This window comes from Sebastes fasciatus, chromosome 19, assembly GCF_043250625.1.
Source record: "Sebastes fasciatus isolate fSebFas1 chromosome 19, fSebFas1.pri, whole genome shotgun sequence".
NCBI lineage: Eukaryota > Metazoa > Chordata > Actinopteri > Perciformes > Sebastidae > Sebastes > Sebastes fasciatus.
Window position 1 is genome coordinate 24,033,941 of NC_133813.1, and position 17,164 is coordinate 24,051,104.

A 17,164-nucleotide genomic window follows, 5' to 3' on the forward strand; every position below is an offset into this window, starting at 1 on the left:
GGTTAGAAAAAACATCATGGTTTGTGTTAGAATAGTAACACAACAACGTAGCGCAACAACGTAACGTACCTTAAATAAATAACAACCGCCCTTAGCTCTTACGCAGCGTTACATAACCAGCATAACAACGTTACGTAACAACCCCAAAGTCAATGTTTACTTTTGGTTTGACACGGGACACAAACAGCAGTGTCCTGGGTGAAAATCCTGTGTTTGTTTGACCCATCCACCGCCTCTCCAACCTACCCTTTGTGGACTTTTCTAGCTTATTATACTCATTATTATACCACGTAACTTTCAATAACGGTCGCTCGATATACTGCGTCACTAGCTCTGCGCGTTGCTCATTGTAAAACGTCACTTGCTCTAGCCAAATGTAAAAACCATGGATATACAAAGAGAACTGGATACAGCATTGGAGGATGGCTCCCATTCAGAGAGAATGACAGTTGCTCAGTGGCGCATGAATCCATTGGGCCCACAGAGCATGGCGCAGTAGCGTTTCCTTTAACCCGTCTCCCAGCCCTCAGTCCAGCCTTGGTCTGGGGCTCATTTACATGAATGGAGGAAGGAAAATAACTCTGGATTCAGCTATTAGTGAATTTTACAACTTTTATTCAAGTGTTCATACTGGGAAGTTGATTTACCTAAAAAAAAAAAGTATCCTCTGATTTACAGACGTCTCTTTCCCAATGTAAGTTGATGGGAAAAAGTCTTTTTGGGCCGAATGGCATCACGTGACGGACACGGATGTTGTAATTCCACCGTTTGGCCACCATGAAAATTTGGTTCAAAGCCCGCTGCTCTTCCTGGGGGCTTGATTATACCCCGCAAATTTCAATAACGTTAGCTCGACAGGCGTCACTTGCTCTGCGCCAAATGCAAAAAACTTCCACATTCAACCTATCCGTGGTTTGCAGAAACATACAATGCCAACATTTTGTCCATGACGACCAGGCTGTTGTGGCTGTTTTGTTGATGCCAAGTGCTCACACCTATTTTGCCAAACTCATTTATGTGTTCTTTTACTCTTTTCCGTCCTAAACATTATCCATTAAAACTCTCTTTTCTTGCTGTGTTTCTTTCTGTTGCTCTCATTCAGACATCTGTTCAAATGTTATATACATTTTAGATGGATAAATGTATATTGATTTATATGAAAAAGTCCCTTTGAAAAAACAATGTTATACTGCATTCCCTAAAATGTTTCCTAGTATATTTTGAAGACTGGCAAAAAGTTCTAATTCAATCTAACAACAACTGTTACTTGCTAATGAAGAGTGTGTTATGCATCCCTCGATCAGCCAGATCCCCTTTCCCCATGGCCTGTGCTCCTTACACACCTTCTTCCCCTTTAAGCACAGGCTGACACGCACATACTGCACACACATAAATGAGAGGAACTCTGCGTTATTTTGACCTGTTCCTGAGATGGAAGGATGGGGCTCTGACAAGGTCTGCGTTCTTCAGAAGGGCTTTCATGTTGCTGTTAGTGGGTGTCCTCCCCCAGCCCTCCTCCAAGCCCTGGGACACGGGGCAGCGTGAGGGCCCCCAGGCCCACAAGGCCAGCCAGTCCATTTCCCAGCCACCCTGAGAGAACCCTCAAGTCAGGGCCAGATGTGGCAGCTGGCCCAGCCACCCTGGAGGTCAAGGTCAAAGGAAACCATGTCAAATTTGCCACCCACCATCATTCTCTAGATAGAGAGATAAACAGAAGTGGCCTTGGAGGGGAAGAGAGGTGTAGTGGGAGGGGTAGTGGGGATGTGAGCTGCAAGAGAGAGGAGTAATAAAGTGAGGGGAAAGACTCTAAAGGTGAAAGTGTGAAACTGAGAGATAGTGTAATTAAACCGAGAGAGAGTCAGGTGGGAGCGAGGAACCCCGTGTTCTCAGCTTCAAAATGCCACAGAGGAAACTCTGTTCATGCGGTTGACAGCTGTTTCTGAAGTGTGTCCGGCCCTCGGCTTGTAAAGTCGTCACATGTAGGCCTCATTTTCTCAGAGGAGTCCGGGCACTGCCCACCTGGCCCTCACATTAGGAACACCCCCGCTACCCCCCACCCCCCTCCCCCCCCACCACCCACACACAAACAACTTATTTTATACCACATTTCAAAGGGGAGCCTGCGTCACTACTCCTCAGTGACTAGCATGCTCTCCCATGTCATTCCACAGACCTGCTGTCTACAAATCTTCAACTCTCACAAACTATTGGTGGTGTTTCCTGTGTTGCATTTACCACCAACTATAACATTTTACGTTCACTTTACACCGCTATCCAAAGCAAAAGGTCACTAATTTCATGACGTACTTTGAGCAACACTAAAATAAAGTGTTAAGTTGCAACGAGAGCCCATTACTTTATTATTTAAAAATACATCTTAGAACATCTGATATTAGATTATAGATTTAGAGAAACTTATCGATGCATAATCAGCAGTTCATCTTTCCTTTTCTACACATTTCTCTCGTCACTTTTTATTATTGGAAGATTTTTAAGCTGAGGAACTTGTGGTAGTCAGAATTTTCTTGTAGTGGGTAACGCACAACAACCTTAAGGGGCTGTGTCCACCAAAGCGTTTTTTTTCCTGAGGCGAGCGTATTTTTTTAATGCTCTGCAATGGTAGCGCCGTGTACAGTATATCCGCTTTGGTAAAAAACGGCAGCAGCGTGACGAGACGCTGAGCATCTTTTCTGCACCGGACGCTGCAAGTTTGCTGTTTTCTTCAGGTCGCCGAAAGTTGACATTTTTTTTACTTTGAGTAAAACGCAACGCTCATCACTGTCACTTTTTACTCAGCCGTCCAATCACAGTGGAGGACTTTATGGTATCCTCATGTCTGGAGCAGTGGACCAAACAAATTTCCCCATGTGGGAGAGTAAATTTGATCTGAATCTGTATCACAAAATCTCATGAACCCACATTGACCGGCAGGTCGGTCCTCTCTCCCTACGTGTGTTCCTTTATGGAACAACTGGGCTTTCAACTAACTCCAATGTAAACCCATCCGCGTCATTATTAAACACTCAGAGCAACTGATGTAATAGTAGTATAAAGAGCAAGATAGTCAGCATAGGGCAGGTGGAAGGGGAGGTTGGATGGGTCAAACAAACAGGATTTTCACCCAGTAGACCGCTGTTGGTGTTCCATACGAAACCAAGTCAACGTTTGTTCCGTAACTTCTGTACTTTATGAACGCCAGTTAAGCATATTTATTTTATGTAACAAACGTACTTATTTTAACCCCAACCACGATCTTTTCCTAAGCCTAACCAAATCCCCAGGAAGATCACCAGGCTTTGAAGACAACTTTTGTTGTGGCCGACTTCCATGTCCGACACGTGATACCATTTAGCCCAAAAATACTTTTTGCATTGGGAAAGAGATGTCTGTAAATTAGCAGATTATTTTTTTTTAGGTATATCAACTACCCAATAAGAACACTTGAATAGCCCTGATTTAAATCATTAGGTCCTAAAAGTTGTAAAATCCACTAATAGCCAAATCATTATTTTTAATTATTTCCCTATAGGCACAATGAACTGCCGTTCATGTGAGCGAGCCAAGAAGGGTTAAAGGAAATGCTAGTGCGCTTCCTCTATGGGCACATGGATGCAAAAGCAGTGTGGAAGATCTGAGTCATTTTATACTCGGCAGACGAGCCGTTTTGGCTCCATACGAATGAACGGAGCCCCGCCTCCAGCGCTGTATCCAGTTCTCTTTATACATCAATGAGCCTAAGTACTTTTGTTGCCTAAACCTAACCAAGTATTTTTGTTGCGTAAGTAAACCAAAAAACTAAGTAAACCTACGTTGGAAGTTTATTTTGAAAAGAGACTATGCATGTAACAAGGGGAAACTGTGTTTCCTGTGAACATGGAAGTTTATTTTGAAAAGACACTATGCCATGTAACAAGCAGAAACTGACACGCCATTCATGACACGTCCAAAACTGACACTAAAGGGGTACCTAGAGCATCTGAAGTGTAGGGCCACTGACCAAGCGGAGGTATTTGACGAGTTGGGAGTGAGTTTCCATTGATATGTAGCATAACAAGATGAATTTGGATTTACATGTTTAGTCCAGTGGTCAGCTCCGGCATCTGAAAAGTGAAGCCAATGCTGAAGTGCCTTAAACTTGCATTCTTTCTAATGACAAGCAGGGGGCGACTTCTCTGGTTGCAAAAAGAAGTCCGATTGTATAGAAGTCTATGAGAAAATGAGCCTACTTCTCACTTGATTTATTCCCTCAGTAAACATTGTAAACATGAGTTTATGGTCTCAATCACTAGTTTCAAGTCTTCTTCAATACAGTATGATGTTCATTTAGTGAATTATGGTCCCATTCAGAGTCAAATAGACCATAAAGCAGGGTATGATTTGGGGCGGGGCTACCTTGTGATTGGCAGGTGGCTACCACGGTGTTGTCCGGTCTGGGAGTTGTAGTCTTACAACTTTATAATAACCAAGTTAGCAACGGCCAAAAACCAAGAGGCTTCAAAACCGTAGTCCACAAACCAACGGGTGACGTCACGGTGACTATGCGCACTTTTTATATACAGTCTAAGGTTTAGTCAGTCACTTGGGAAGTGAGTCAGCTTCAAAGTCCAAAACTTTGACGTTGATGGTGTGCAATATAATGGACACTATGGATGCATCTTTTAGTGGATGGGAAATTCTCATTTCTTTCTCATTCTCATGCTAATGCATTTAGTAATTACCTGACTAACCCTCCCAGATAGGACTTGCTCAGGATCCAATTTGTTTGATGGCATTACAGTAGTAGTCTGGGTAATTATACAGCAGCTTCTCCATATTCAGATAATGGCCCCGTGACCCTCCCCCTGGAAACGACTCCTCCCATAGCAGCCAGACAGCTTTCACTAATAACATCCAGCTAATAGCTGTGTTTGGCTTGAGGCCGGCTGTCAAGTATCTGTGTTGGTTACAGGAGCCAGTATTGTTGTTACATTTACATTGTATACAGAGATCCATTGTGCAGAAAAAAAAGGCAATACCACTCAGCCCTAACGAGAAAAAAGCGACACCCCAGGCCCCCACAGATTGATCTGATAAGCCACCAGGACACAAATGCAGACATGCCCTTGGTGTGCTGCCTTGCCTTCCATGACTTGGACCACATGTGTTCCTTGTTTGGCCTGGACACGTTTTGTGTACCCAAACAGCTGAAGCAGGCCCCCCGAGAGGCAAGCAGACAAGGCAGCAGCAGCTGGTGCTGGTGACGCATTGCCAACGTTATCCAGTGACGTCAAACGCCCGGGGGCAACGGCCAGTGATCTTCCGGTGCTATTCTCACCTACAGTATTTCACTTTGACATGAGACTATCAAAGAAACTGGGATATCAATTTCTCTGATATTCTGAGATTGTGATATATTATTATGGGTCTTATGAATGCCAAATGCACCAAAATGTGTCCTACAAGTAAACTCACGGTCTTCAGGGGGAAAAAAAATAATATTTTTTTATACTGTTCTTGTCAAATACTTGTATGACAAGAACTGCAAGAATTAGCACTGAGTTTAGGTACACTGTGTACACAGAGTTTGTGTACCCATTACAAGATTAGACAAATGGCCTAATGGGAACCACGCTGATTCAATTTCAAACCTGTTTGATATTTGCAAAAATCTGGTCTACATCAACTACGGGGAGAGAGAAAGTGAGTGAGCTAGCTTGTACATGTGTGCGGGTGGATCTGACAAAGAGAGAGATGGAGGAAGCCAGGCGATGTGCATGTCCACTGGAAATATATTGTAATAACTAGGGCTGTCAATCGATTATAATATTTGATCGCGATTAATCACATAGTTAATTACAATTAATCGCAAATTAATTGCACATTTTTTATCTGTTCAAAATGCACCTTAAAGGGAGATTTGTCAAGTATTTAATGCTCTTATTAACATGGGAGTGGGCAATGATGCTTGCTCTATACAAATGTATGTATATATTTGTTATTGAAAATCAATTAACATCACAAAACAATGACAACTATTGTCCAGAAACCCTCACAGGTACTGCATTTAGCATAAAAAATACACTCAAATCATAACATGGCAAACTGCAGCCCAACAGGCAACAACAACCTAAAACTGCATGTGATTATCATAAAGTGGGCATGTCTGTAAAGGGGAGACTCGCAAACCCATAGAACCCAATTTTCATTCACATATCTTGAGGTCAGAGGTCAAGGGACCCCTTCAGAAAATGACCGTGACAGTTTTTCCACGTCAAAATTTAGCACAAGTTTGGAGCGTTATTTAGCCTCCTTCTAGTAGCTAGTATGACATAGTTGTTACCGATGGATTTCTTGTTTTTTTTCTAGTTTCATATGATACCAGTATCTTCACTTTAGCTTTAAAACTGAGCCCACTACAACCTCCGAAAGATGGATTGCGTTAATGCAGTGGCGTTAAAACGGATTTGTTTTATCGTGTTAACTTTGACAGCCCTAATAATAACAGATATAGTAAAACAGAAAGATTCAGTATAAGTTACATTAAAAAAATATCAATTCATACTTCTTTTTTTTAAATTTTGATCTCATGGCAGTTTGCTTCCATTTAAGCTAATCGAGCGGTGGCACCGTTACATCAATTGGGGAATTTATAGATTTTATGAGACTGTCGTCCCAAGAAAAATGTGCCTAAAAATTACTTTTTTTTTGTTCATGTGACTAAGGCCTCCAGTGGTAGTAATTATGACTGGAGCAAAGGAAGAAGTCAAGTGACATTAATATAGAGTGACAAAATCCACAGAGGGAGGAAGTCGGGGTAGATGGATGGGTCAACAACACATTGGACTAACGAGGGAGACCGCTGTTCATTATCCATTTCCAACGTTTTTTGGGTTGGTTTTTTTAATCATGACCACAAGCTATCCTTAACCATGTGGCTATTGTTGTAACCATGGCGACAAAGGTCCCTAACCTTATCGAAAGTGGTCATTTTAACCCAAACCATGATCTCTCCTTAATCCTAACCACGTTGTTTTTGTCCTTAAACCTAGCTAAACCTTAACCAAAGCAGTCTATGATCAGAAAATGATTTCATGTATGATGAATGTGAGTATCTTTTTCTCTTCCACCCCAGGTGATTCCATTCCCCATGTCCTGCGACATACGGGATGAGTGCTCCTGTCGGGATCTGAACGCTATAGAGAACAGGAAGGATGAACACGTCCATTCCTTGGGGTGACCAACCTGAGCGGGGGACCTCTGTTCAACGTCCCAGGACCCTTGCTCCGACACAACACAGCCAGAGTGGCCGAGGCAGACCCCCTCCTCCTTCATCCTCCTCTCGGCCTCCAATTTCCTGCACATGCTGCTTAACGGGCATACCTCTCCATCCATACTGCAACCCCAACCAGCTGAAATGCCTCCGCCTCCACATCACAGAAAGATCTAGACTAGAGGATGGGACTCATGAGACTCCACAGAAAACGTCATTTGTCAGCTAAAAAGGAAAGTAACCCTGCAATATCATCATTTAAAAAAAAAAAAACATATATAGCAAAGAGAAAAAAAAATACATGAAACAGACATTTTTTTTTTGTTTGAAAGAAGAAAACAAAACAAAAACATAACCAAGCCTAGGTAGCATGCCCTTTTGTTCAGTTTTGTGCTGGCTTCAGTGTCTATTTTAGTGACCTTGCTCTACAATCACATGATTGAACCAAAGGTAAATCAAAAATGTGCAAGTGGGGGATCGTGTTGATGTTGGCTCTGTGTTATTGCAAATATGAAGGAAATCAAAATCAAAATATTAAAAAATATAATCCTCAGACACTTTGAAGGCATGTCGGACACCTTTTCAGAGGGGCTAGAAGTTTGTGCTTATAATCATTCCTGGTTTCAAACTGGTCAGACATTCTGTATCTCTACGTCCTTTTACAGTAAAGTGTGTTCTTCATAGGCACATCAGAGGTTATTCCTAGCTTGGTGGGGAATGCGACAGCCATATTGTTTCAAGTTTCAAGCCACAGATTCAACACAAAAGCCAAAATAGAATGCACACAAAAAAAGTCGACTAATTGTTGACAAAACCACACACATAATTTCCTAAGACAATTTTATACTTAGAGCAAAATCCTGAATGCCTAATTAAAAACATTTTTAGCATGGCTTCTGCTACTGTGTTTGCTGCTAACTTGCCATCTTCACATCATGATATCTAATAGGGTTAGACGGCTCCGTCTTGCCTTGCTGCTTACAGTACCTCTTTAAAGCATTCATCCACACTCGCATGTTAGTCCGTAATACTTTCAGAGATGTTGACAACACCAGATATGAAATGCACTACGAACTTTAAAAAAACCAAGAACCTCACTTGTCATTCCCGTTTTATCCCGACTGCCCAAGAAATAAAAAAAAAACTACGTACATTGACCACGACTTAAAGAATGTCATCGTTAACACCTCACTTCGGGTTGGGGCGATTTTAGTTTCAGTTTGAACTCCTCCCTCACGGCGCTTGGTCCGAATTTTGTTACCTCAAGCGCTGACGTTTAAACTGAAAATAAAATGATCCCAGCCCTCTTCAGAATGTAGTCAATGCTTTGTCAGGAGTCTGTGGCTTTTTTTTGATCGCACAGTACTGCACAGCACAGTCACACGAGAGTACAGAAATAAAAGGGCTGGATATAGGCCATGGCTCTTAGTGAGAGTATAGGTGGAAGGAGACCACATCTGACACACAAATGCATACACACATATCTCTCCCTTCCCAGTAGTATTGGACTCTCAGCTACTGGAGCTCTGCAGGCGACAATGTTAAACATGAAAATGACATTTGGATGTATATGTCAACACAGCATTTGCAGTCACAATACTGATCAAAGGTCCCTATGATGATTCTCTGCTGGGTCTTGTGTTTAAGTAATTAATTTAACCGTTTGTCTCTGCAGTAAAAAAAAGTGCACTTGGTTGTTCCGATCAGCACTTTTCAGTATTGTGAACTCGGGTGTCCGTCCCCACCAATTAACTTCTTTAGATTATACGGCTGCTACGATAGCTTTGTATTTTGTTATTCTTCATTCCAGACACATAGTTTTTTCTCATGCACATTTGATAATGAAGGCTGCTTGGCATATTGGTCCAAAAAAATTGTGCTGCTCTTCTTCGGCTGGTAACCAATAGTCGTGGCATGATTATGACTTTTTCATTTCATTTGAGCCGATGGCACAGTCCCTCTGACTCATATTAGGCTGCTATAGCATTCCAGATCATCCTCATGAATCATCGTACACAAGTGGCAACGTAAGACCAATTTCATGTCGTTTTAAAAAACCAACGTCATGCAGAAAAAAAGCGAGAAGGTATTATTTTCCACCAAATACAAAGAGAAAAAAAATATCATGTAAATATTACTATATGTTCTTGATGGACAGGAGCGTTGAAAAATGTTTTGTTTTTGTTTTCCATGTATTTCTTTTTTTTTTTTACAAAATGTCATATTTAATCAGTGTTTGTATTATTGACCTCAGTTACTGCACTTTTTTTTTTTAGTTTCCATGTAAGAAGAAAAAAAAAGTATATCTTTCGAAAAATGTTTAGAAGCTGCTATCGTCAGAATGGTGATCTGAAACAAACTGTATGTTATGATATTCGGTCGTTTGACTCCCTGTGTTGCTATTAGCTTTCCTGTCATTAGTGTTTTATTTGTATTTGGCCATAGATGCTCCTCTCACCTATAACTGACTTTGCATTAGAGGTTATCAATGAAGTAGGGAGGTATTGTCACTATGAACCATGTATCCATCCATCCATCCATCCGTCATCCATCATCCATCCATGCCCCAAATCCCCCCCCCAAAAAAAAATAGCGTACACATCAACACATAATGTTTAGAAGTGTATTTAAGGTCTAGCTAGACTGCAAATTAGTTTGTCTTTTTGTTCTGATGTGTGCGTAATACATCATCTTAGGTTTAAGGTTGTACATTTTGGCAGAGAAAACCAAGATATGTCGAAAGGGGAAGGAAACGCTTAAATGAAGGAATTCCCATTAAAAAGGACTCTTGAGAGACTTTGTAACTTTTATGAAATATGAAACTTTGTAAGGATGTTGTAAAAGGCTACATCATCTGCAAAGATTGCATTTAACACTTTATATGAAAACATATATAGCCCTGGTTAAAAAAAAAAAAAAAAGACTTGTATTATGTTGATATTATCAAAATTATATGTAATATTAGTACTCCAGATACTGCTGCTTTACATAGAAACTGTTACCGGTGAGGAGAGACTGACCTGCGATCACTACACTATGCCAATGACATGCAGTACTGTGGTTCATCATCTGCCATCGAGGTCACTGGAAAACCGTTCTAGCCGTTTGAATGGATGAATCCGAAATCTGTCATTGGATCTTTCCTTTCATTCTATAATAACATAACCTGTCGTTGCTTCCGAGTACTTTGACTAACTTCGAAATATCCTCCTCAACGATTACTTGTACCATTAGTCAATGTCTGGATACCAAAACAACTGATCGTTATTACTATCAGAAAGGCTACAGAATGTGACCTGCATGTCAACTTGAAAAAAATGATATCCTTAATATTGGAGAAGGTACCCATAAGCCATAGCTAACCAAGATATTCATGGAAGGAAGTATAAGATTACGCATTGGATGAGGACATCACCTCTCTACTGTAGTCATCACAGGATCCCTTGCTGTACCTCATGCCTGTAATGTTTGCTGCTTCTATATTTTTGGTATTTTAGTGACATTTTTGCGTCTCATAACAATGGTGTAAATAGTAGAACTATTTATTGAGAGTGTTATACTTTTTTAAGTTATATTTAATGTCCATGTAAGTTATTTTTTACATTGTTCTTATAAACAAAAAAAACATTATCGGTTTGTGAGTCAAAACTGTCATTTTGTCTCTGTCATGGCGCTCGGTTGCGATCGTCGCTGTCAAGCGTTGATCAGCAACACTTCAGGCCCACAAGAACTTGTCTCATTGGTCATTAAGTGTAGATGGACACTGCTTGCGTCCAATGAGGATTCAACACATGTTCAAATGTTATTTTTTCTCCTTTAAAAACCAGAATGTAAAGTTTTTTTTTCTTTTTTTTTTTTTTTAAATGCACACATTAGCCATACGTACAACAAGTTGTGAAAAGAGAACCAAGTATATAATGGTCAAATACATAAATCCATAATATAGCAAATGGTGTTTTTTGGAGAGACCAGTGTAAAGGCACAATGGATATAAATGTACACAGCCAGCTGAGGACAGGAGAAGTGGCGAAAAGAGAGGGATCAAAAAAAATGAAGGAGTGGAGGTCAGAAGGCAGCCGACGGTGCCCCAGATAGAGTGCTCTTGGATGGCGGAAAAGTAGAAGGTGGGCAGGGAGAGAGGTAGGGATGGGTGGGCTGCTTTTCCTGGCCTGTCGAGCTATTTGTCCAGGTGTGAAAATGTGTACTCACAGAGGCTGCCCCTGGGCCAGGGGTGGCCGGCGCTGACTGGCAACAAGCCGAGGCCAATGAGTCAGAGTTCCTCCTGGGGGTGGCAGCCATCCCTTTCTGGGACTCCCACCGCCCCCCCTCCCTCGCCCCTCCGCCTCCCCACTCCTCGACACACTGCCTCATCTGTCACTGTCAGGTATGCCTGCGCGGGGCTGCCAGGGTCAAGCTGGCCCTGTGAAAATGAGAGAGGATGTTTGCCCAGCTTACCGAGCCTTTTGAAGTTAGGCTGAAGGAACACAGTTTTCCTCACTCAGAGCCTATGCTTATCACATAATACGATTTGTATAGCAGTCGTTTTTTGACAGGCTTTGATACCTCTCCACATTTTTCCACCAACAGTCGCTCCTTTGTTTCTAATTTAACACCTGGTTGTTGTATTGCTCGTCTAAAAATGGCAGAAGCTTTGTGTCTAACTCATTACAAAGCGACGGGGAGTGCAAGAAAGAGTGTCTGAAGCCCTAATATTTTCGCTCAGATCGTTGTGGAGAAAAAATACTGATGTGCCATCTTGTTGTAAGACATTTTCTTTGTGTATTGTAACACATGAAGTACCTCTCACAGGCCTCTGGTTATAGAATGGTCCACTTATGTCTGTTTCCTAAATCCCTCAATACATAAAAAAGGTGAATTGTCCTTTTTTCTAAGTGGGAAAATACAAAAAAAGTGTATTTACATATTACGTGGATATCTAGTGGTATTACGATGTTTCGTACCCGATTGCTCAACAAATATATTTTAAGATGTAAATAATAATATTATATGATGATTGTATTTGCAAACCATGTACTAACTGTTTGGGAGTAGCTCTTGGATTGATTTTTATCATAACTATTATACAAAGAGATGAACCGTGAATATGTTGTGCATTGTGTCAAAGTATCACCTGCAAGACAGAAAAAAAAGGAAAAAAAAAAAAAGACCTGTGATGCTTTACCACACCACTCGCTGTCAGCATTTATTTGTTCCAGAATGGCTTAGTACAAGCACTGTTGTCACTTGTCTAAACCATGAATTTATCCATTGAGTCATGAGTTATTTATTTGTTGTCAAGATGAATAAAATCATAATGGTCATTTCTGCGTCTTAGGAGTCTGTTGGAATTGATCCTCATAATCAAACTTGACTTTGTTACGCGTTGAGAAGTTACTTTTCAAATTTTGTCTGCAAACGGCTTTCATTTTTTTCTCCTCACTCCATACTGTATATTGTCAAGTCTTATCCCAATGCCTTTGTGTTTGCTGAGAGTTTCACCAACACTGTAAAGGTAGCCATCAGACTCAGTAGTCCCTCCCTCCCTCTGATGGCCTCCTCTCTCTTTGGTTCTTACACAGTATGCACTTTTTCAGGCACATATACAACAGATTGGACTTTTATGTTTCAGTCGATGTTTTCTCTCTGTTTTCACAGTTGCAATTATATATATTTTTGGTGCTCTGGTACATGGCAAAACATGTCTGATGTGTACTATATTTTCATAAGGAAGAGTCATAAAGATGAGTATCATGTTCATTTTGCTGTCATTTATTGTGTAGAAATAAAACACTGGTTAAAGTGAACATAACGCTTGAGGAGTGTCGTCAATTCTTTGATTGTTTTGTTTTTTTTGCCGCCGCAAAAGTGTGTCCAGGTTCATTTTGGTTATGTTGTATTTTTTTTTAACTCTTGTGTGCCTCTGAAGATCTTTCTTCTGGAAGATCCATAGTGAGCCCCTTTCAAAAATCCCAAAAAGCGCTGAGGTGGTTTCAAAAGAAGAGCTCATTCTTTAAGCCGTCATTGATACATTGGCATCAAAATGTGAGTGCTGTTCCTGGCACACCAGTGACGTTAATGGCCTAATTTGTGAGAATGAACATCAAGCTACTGATTTTTTAAAGTGCAGTTAATGTTGCATGACTGGAAAGAAACTGGATCTGAGCTTAAAGGAATAGTTTGTTGAGGGAGATGGAAAAAGAAAATGCTTCCCAGCAGCTCACATGCAGAGAGGCATAGCCACCTTCAGTTAATGATATAAATTAGAGTAATTCATAGGGGATGGCTGTCTGTTAGTTCAGTGACTGATTTCCCCCCGTTTCCAGCTCAATGTAAATATTTTTCAGCTGGATCATGTGGTAAATTGGGTAAAAACCTGGGAAATAACACCATTGCACTGCATTCTACAATTGCTAGGCAAAAAAATCTGATTACAGTTATTTTCATCTGAGTCTCATTTTGCCATCAAGCTAACTAATTCTGATCCAAATATTGCGGTGATATTGTGCAACTTCACTGTAGTGGTTTGTAGCCTGGGAGCTTCTCTCCGCTGAGGTCTTGCGTCAGTTCAGGCAGGACATATGAATCGTGTGCACAACATCAGCTGTCCAAAACCATGCCAGATTCAGTTTGACCTCTTAACAACACAGGTCATTGAGGTCAACACCACATTATTCATTTTAATGCTGCTAATTTCTTTCTAATGCATTAGCATGGTCAGTTTTAAAGCTAAAGTGAAGATAGTAGTATCATATGAAACTAGAAAACCTGAGGAATCCATTGTTACCAGTCATGTCATACTAGCCAGTCGCGAAGGAGGCTAAATAACACTCCAATCGTACACAACATTTTGGTGAGGAAAAACTTGCATGGCCATTTTCAAAGGGGTCCCTTGACCTCTGACCTCAAGATATGTGAATGAAAATGGGTTCTATGGGTAGCCACGAGTCTCCCCTTTACAGACATGCCCACTTTATGATCATCACATGCAGTTTGGGGGCAAGTCATAGTCAAGTCAGCACACTGACACACTGACAGCTGTTGTTGCCTGTTGGGCTGCAGTTTGCCATGCTATGATTTGAGCATATTTTTTATGCTAACCTGTGAGGGTTTCTGGACAATATTTGTCATTGTTTTGTGTTGTTAATTGATTTCCAGCAATAAATATATATATACATTTGCATAAAGCAAGCGTATTTGTCCACTCCCATGTTGATAAGAGTATTAAATACTTGACAAATCTCTCTTTAAAGGTACATTTTGAACAGATAAATAATGTGTGATTAATTTACAATTAATCACGATTAACTATGGACAATCATGCGATTAATTGCAATTCAAATATTTTAATCAATTGACACCCCTAATATATATATATATATATATATATATATTACACGCCGTTGTTAAATATTCGATTCTGATTGGTTAATCACTGAGTTCTGTTCTATGTATAACAGACCGTTGCTAAGGGCGCAGCTCCGAAGTCGGACTCTGGCGGACCGTTTTTGTGTCAAATTATTGATTTCTTAAGTAAGTAGCCGTGTAATAAGCGAGAAAAAGTACAGATAGCGTGTCATTGTTGTGAAATAAACCCCTTCAGGGCAATGAAAAACCATATATATGTATACACTCACCGGCCACTTTATTAGGCACACCTGTTCAATTGCTTGTTAACACAAATAGCTAATCAGCCAATCACATGGCAGCAACTCAATGCATTTAGGCATCTAGAGGTGGTGAAGACGACTTGCTGAAGTTAAACCGAGCCTCAGAATGGGGAAGAAAGGGGATTTAAGTGACTTTGAACGTGGCATGGTTGTTGGTGCCAGACGGGCTGGTCTGAGTATTTCAAAAACTGCTGATCTACTGGGATTTTCACGCACAACCATCTCTAGGGTTTACAGAGAATGGTCACAACAAGAGAAAATATCCAGTGAGCAGCAGTTGTGTGGACGAAAATGCCTTGTTGATGTCAGAGGAGAATGGGCAGAGTGGTTCGAGACGATAGAAAGGCAACAGTAACTCAAATAACCACTCGTTACAACCGAGGTATGCAGAATACCATCTCTGAACGCACAACACGTCGAAACTTGAAGCAGATGGGCTACAGCAGAAGAAGACAACCCCCCGGTACTAGCAAGGTGTACCTAATAAAGTGGCCGATGAGTGTATAGTCAATGGCCGGTGAGGTGGCTGTCAATCGATTGAAATATTTGTGTGTGCGTGCGCTGCAGTTCATTGATTTTGAAGTGATGAACACAGAAGGGTTTTGGATGTGGGTTTTCCAACATGTGTTAACACTTTTAAGTTGAGGCAACAACATCCCGTTTTTCGGTTTCTTCTGATAGGACATGAACACACCACAAAACGAGCAGTCAAGATTAAACAAGGGGAGTGTGGGAGTATCTGGTACCAAAGTCTCAAATGGGCCATCAACTAACACACTGTGACAACTATTCAGTAGGCCAGTTTAAGATGTCCAATAGCAGTGTGAGTGGGTGGGTCCGCACCATTACCACGCTGGCGTACAGTACGCCTGCGGTGCGCGGCGTTGGCTGAGTCGGCACACCATTTACGCATACCTCGATCACATGACTGATACAAACACAACAGGGTAAATCTTGATGCCAAGCAACAATGCAATCTGAAATTGATGAATGAAGTGGGTATTACACAGCAGAGCAGCCAGCAGGTGATTGGTCAGTGGATATTAAAAAACAAAAAAATTGTGGTTATTTGATTTTCATTTTAAAATACAAATATTTATATTGAACTATAGACGTTTTTCTTTATCTTGGTCAAAAAGGGATGAACTAAACTTAAAAAAACGGGTTCATTGTCATTTTCTATTTCTAAAAACAAAAAATAAAATCACTAGCAGACAGAAACCGGAAGTTGCCATTTACAAAGTAAGAGCGTATGAGGACGGTGCTGAGTATGAGAGAAAAAGAAGCACGGTGCTGCTGTGTAGCTGAAGGTGATGGACATGGATCAGTACGTAGTTTTTTGAAACGATAAAAGAGTGTTTCTCAGGGAAGAAGACATGTCACGGCACCGTCCTCATACGCGCTCTTACTTTGTAAATGGCAACTTCCGGTCGCAGAATATGAAAAAACGGGCGTTTTTTCGTCTCTGTCTTCTAGTGATTTTACTTTTTGTTTTTAGAAATAGAAAATGAAAATCAACCCGTTTTTAAGTTTAGTTCATCCACTTTTGACCCTGATGAAGAAAAACGTTTTGTATTTCAATATTATTTTTGTATTTTAAAACAAAAATCAAATAACCACTCATTTTTTGTTCTTTAATATCCATTTGTGAAAGGAAAATCGAATGACCAAAAGATACACTGACCCTCCTCCCTTGCCGGATTGTGCCCCGGCTGTAGGAAAAGGAGCGCACTCTGTGAGTGTTGAAACGACATGTTTGAGTCATGTTTCGGTGCAGTGATTGGTTCAGCTCAGAGTCTGAGGGAACCAATGAGCAGCGTGACTCACCTGCACAGGTGGAAACTATAATCACCCTGATTGAGGAACCAGGAGAGAAGCACGAGGGAGGAAAACACAAGAGGCACCAAACGGATGACAACTGAAAAGTATGTGGAACTAAAGTTAAATTAAAATCAATCACAACAACCAGAGAGCAAAATATGACTGAATCAGCAGTGAAGTATTGCAAATGCATACATGGAAACAAATTGAAAGTTATGTTTATTGTTTACAAAATAAATTTGTTTCTGTGGGGACTAACACATTATCAGCACTTATAAACCCATCATCTGTTGATTTCTACTTGATTTTGATATTGTGAAACAAGATCAGCTGCTACTTGAGCAAACTCAGCAAAACAGAGGTGAGTACTGTTCAATTTTATTTTGATGGTTTGGTGCCCTGCAAGATTTTAGCTGGTGACCCTCAA

General features: G+C 40.8%; 1 protein-coding gene across 2 annotated transcripts in view; it reads left to right on the forward strand.

The window, feature by feature from the left end:
* pappaa (pregnancy-associated plasma protein A, pappalysin 1a) overlaps positions 1–12,747 on the forward strand; it is a 118,176-nt gene extending 105,429 nt beyond the window's left edge. For both annotated transcript variants that reach the window (XM_074617605.1, XM_074617606.1), the window contains exon 22: positions 7,112–12,747. In XM_074617605.1, the coding sequence (XP_074473706.1) occupies positions 7,112–7,216 (105 nt within the window). In that variant the 3' untranslated portion in view covers positions 7,217–12,747. The remainder of the gene's footprint in view (positions 1–7,111) is intronic.
* Positions 12,748–17,164: the final 4,417 nt, after the last annotated feature.